At 36.3% G+C, this 2,978-nt stretch overlaps 1 protein-coding gene across 1 annotated transcript; it reads left to right on the plus strand.

Annotated features, from left to right (window-relative positions):
* Positions 1 to 318: 318 nt before the first annotated feature.
* On the plus strand, positions 319 to 1,263 carry TAS2R1 (taste 2 receptor member 1). The gene is given in 1 exon segment (NM_001039866.1): positions 319 to 1,263. A coding segment is annotated over 1 exon segment (945 nt).
* The last annotated feature ends 1,715 nt before the right edge of the window (positions 1,264 to 2,978 follow it).

The raw sequence follows: 2,978 nt of genomic DNA on the forward strand, positions 1-2,978 counted from the left end.
TTTGTGATGATGTTATGTGATAAATAGGCATGGAGTATGCAAAGACTGGGAGCTTAAAACAAAATTGTTGGTCATCTGGTTCTTTACTTATTTGAATCTTTATGAACATAACTGAGAACACAAATGAAAAACATCTTTCAGTTACTATATCATATTGCCTTTTTCATGAGATGAGCTTCTTTTTAGGTGGGACAGGGCAAAAAAGTTTTCATAAAATCTTTGGTTAGTTAAGATAGGAAGAAGATATATGAGAGTATATAAATTTTTTGAAATACAGCTGGAATAAACTGAAGGAAGCAATTGTTATTTTTCTCCAGAATGACACGTCTATTTTTAATTATCCAATTAATTTTGGGAGTGGTCCAATTTCTTACAGGAATTGTGGCGAATGGAATTATCGTGATAGTGAGTGGCATTGAGTGTATCAAGAGGAAAAAAGTGACTGCATATGACCTCCTTCTGATCAGTCTGGGAATCTTCAGAATTTTTTTACAAGCTTTAATACTTACATGTCACATGATATTTGTCTTTACTCTAAATATATATGTAGAAAAGGAAGCATTTTTATTCTTTATTTTTGTAAATGAAGTCAATCTTTGGCTTGCTACCTACCTTTGTCTCTTCTACTGTGTTAAGATTGCCAACATTTTTCACCCCTTCTTCCTCTGGTTGAAGATGAGGATCTCTAGGCTTGTACCATGGCTGATTCTGGGATCACTGCTATTTTCACTTGCCCTTTCTGTATGCTATTTACTTCTCTATTGGCCTGAGGCCAAAGAGGAGATAAGAAGATATTTTTCAGGAAACCTCACTGCCTCCAATTTTTTATCTAGTCTTTTCCCAGTTCCAATTCTTGTGGTGGGACTGATAGTGCCATTAGTCATATTTGATGCTTCATTGTTTCTGATGATCTATTCTCTGTGTAGACATACCAGAAAAATGAAAAGCATGGCAACTGGCAGAGACTTAAGCACTGAAGCTCATATCCGTGCTGTGAAATCTGTGTTCTCCTTCTTCATCCTGTATACCTCCTATTATATGGGGATAATAATATCATTATCTAGAACTTCCTCACAGAATGAATTCTTCATGTTCATTTGTTTTTTTGTGGCTGCTGAATATCCTTCTGGACACTCCATCATCTTAATTCTAGGAAATCCAAAGTTGAAGCATTATGCAAGAAAGTTTCTGCTTTGTGCCAAGTGCTTGCTGGGAGGAGATTCAACAGGAGTATACAAACCCAATAGAACATGCTGCTTCTAAACATGCATCACTTTATTATAGGTGTAACTAATCAGTTTGATATGCTTTTTTGGTTTAAAATGAGTCATGTTCATGAATGCTGTCACCTTTCTGGAACATTCAACTGATTGCTAGGATAACTTTTGCATTTCAAATGTCTGAAGGAAAGATCTGCACAGTTAGTGCTGAAGTCTGGTACTGAAAAGACTGACTACCTATCTGCTCCCTCCTGATACTTCCCTGTTTTGGGAGATTGTCAAAATATTCCAGGAGGTCAAAGAAAAAGAAGACAATTCCTCCCCTGGGATCTGGAGGGGAAGGTGAAGACAATCTAGACTTTTATCCCCACCTGTCAGTCTAAATTCCCAGATGCTGCAGTTATATGACCCATCAACTGCTAAAATGCCCAAGCAGATGGAGAAGGATGAAGTTTGGGGAGTCCAGTGTTCAGACCAGTTTGCTTTAATTGGATAGATAAAAGCGGTGATGCTTCATGTAAGGGTGTTTCACGCAGTTATGGAACCCATTGTCTTGGAGCTGGCAATTTTCAAACACATTGTATTCCTAAAGGCAGAAGTATCACAAGTGGGCAGAGACTGGGGGTGTTTCCATTTGTTTTAGAAAAAAATGCATTTTCAACTTTATTTTGATGAATTTGGTACCCTGTTTTTTTTTCCTTCCAGGATAAGTATATTTAACATGCCATTTTCTCCCAAATTGCCCTATGATTTTACAAAGCTGAGGAAATTTGTGTGTGTTAGGAATTGCTGGTCATTGACGTAGCTTTTTACCCACCTTCTTAACTTATAGGTTGTATATATTAGGCAGAAATAAACTCATAGAGTAGGGATTCTAAATGTGGGGTTTATGGATTCCCAGCAGGATATGAGAACTAATTTTAAAATATTTTGATAATTACTTCTAATATAGTTTCCTTTGTAATCATATGTATTTTATTTTATGCATTTGAAAACTCCAAGTAGGGGTTAATAGACTTTACCACACTTCCAAAGGGGTCCCTAGCATGAGTGGGCACATACACACACATACACACATCACCACTACAACCAACAATAAAAACAACAACCCCAAAAAATCAAATCATTCAGAACATCTACCACAGAGGAATTCCCTTCCCTGGTTCATGAAAGAACATTTTCTCTTTGGGGGAATTAAGAGAACCCTTCATGGGCTGTTGGGGTTTTGTTTCTTATAGGCCTTATAGAATGGGTAAGACAAAAACCTTCAACTCTCTGGTTCTATACTTTACATTGTTCCTCTTAGAAATCAACAAGCATTTATTAAACACTTCCTGTATAACAAACACTTCCTGTGTGCAAAGTTCTAGGGATATAAAGACCAAAAAAAATGAAATAGTCCCTACCATTAAAGGGCTTACAGTTGAAGTGTAGAAAATACCAGGAATTTGTAATTTCCTTAGCCTGTTAACTCAAGGATGACTGTAGTCTGGAGTTAAGTAGAGTCCACTGGCTCTGCAACAAGACCTGGGAGGAGACATGAATGACTTCCTGTCACTTCCTTAGAACTAACTATATGCTTAAGAAATGTAATCGAGGGAGTACATCTGACCAGTTGATTAGAAAAGTATGTTTGAAGCATTTTCTAGTGAAGAATTATTCCTTCAGCAAGAAAATATCATGTAATTATAGAGCCAGTTAATTTTTTAACTCAATAAGTAAAATATTTGCTTTATTAATTATAATAAATGGGATGAT

The sequence above is a fragment of the Monodelphis domestica genome, chromosome 3, assembly GCF_027887165.1.
Source record: "Monodelphis domestica isolate mMonDom1 chromosome 3, mMonDom1.pri, whole genome shotgun sequence".
Lineage (NCBI taxonomy): Eukaryota > Metazoa > Chordata > Mammalia > Didelphimorphia > Didelphidae > Monodelphis > Monodelphis domestica.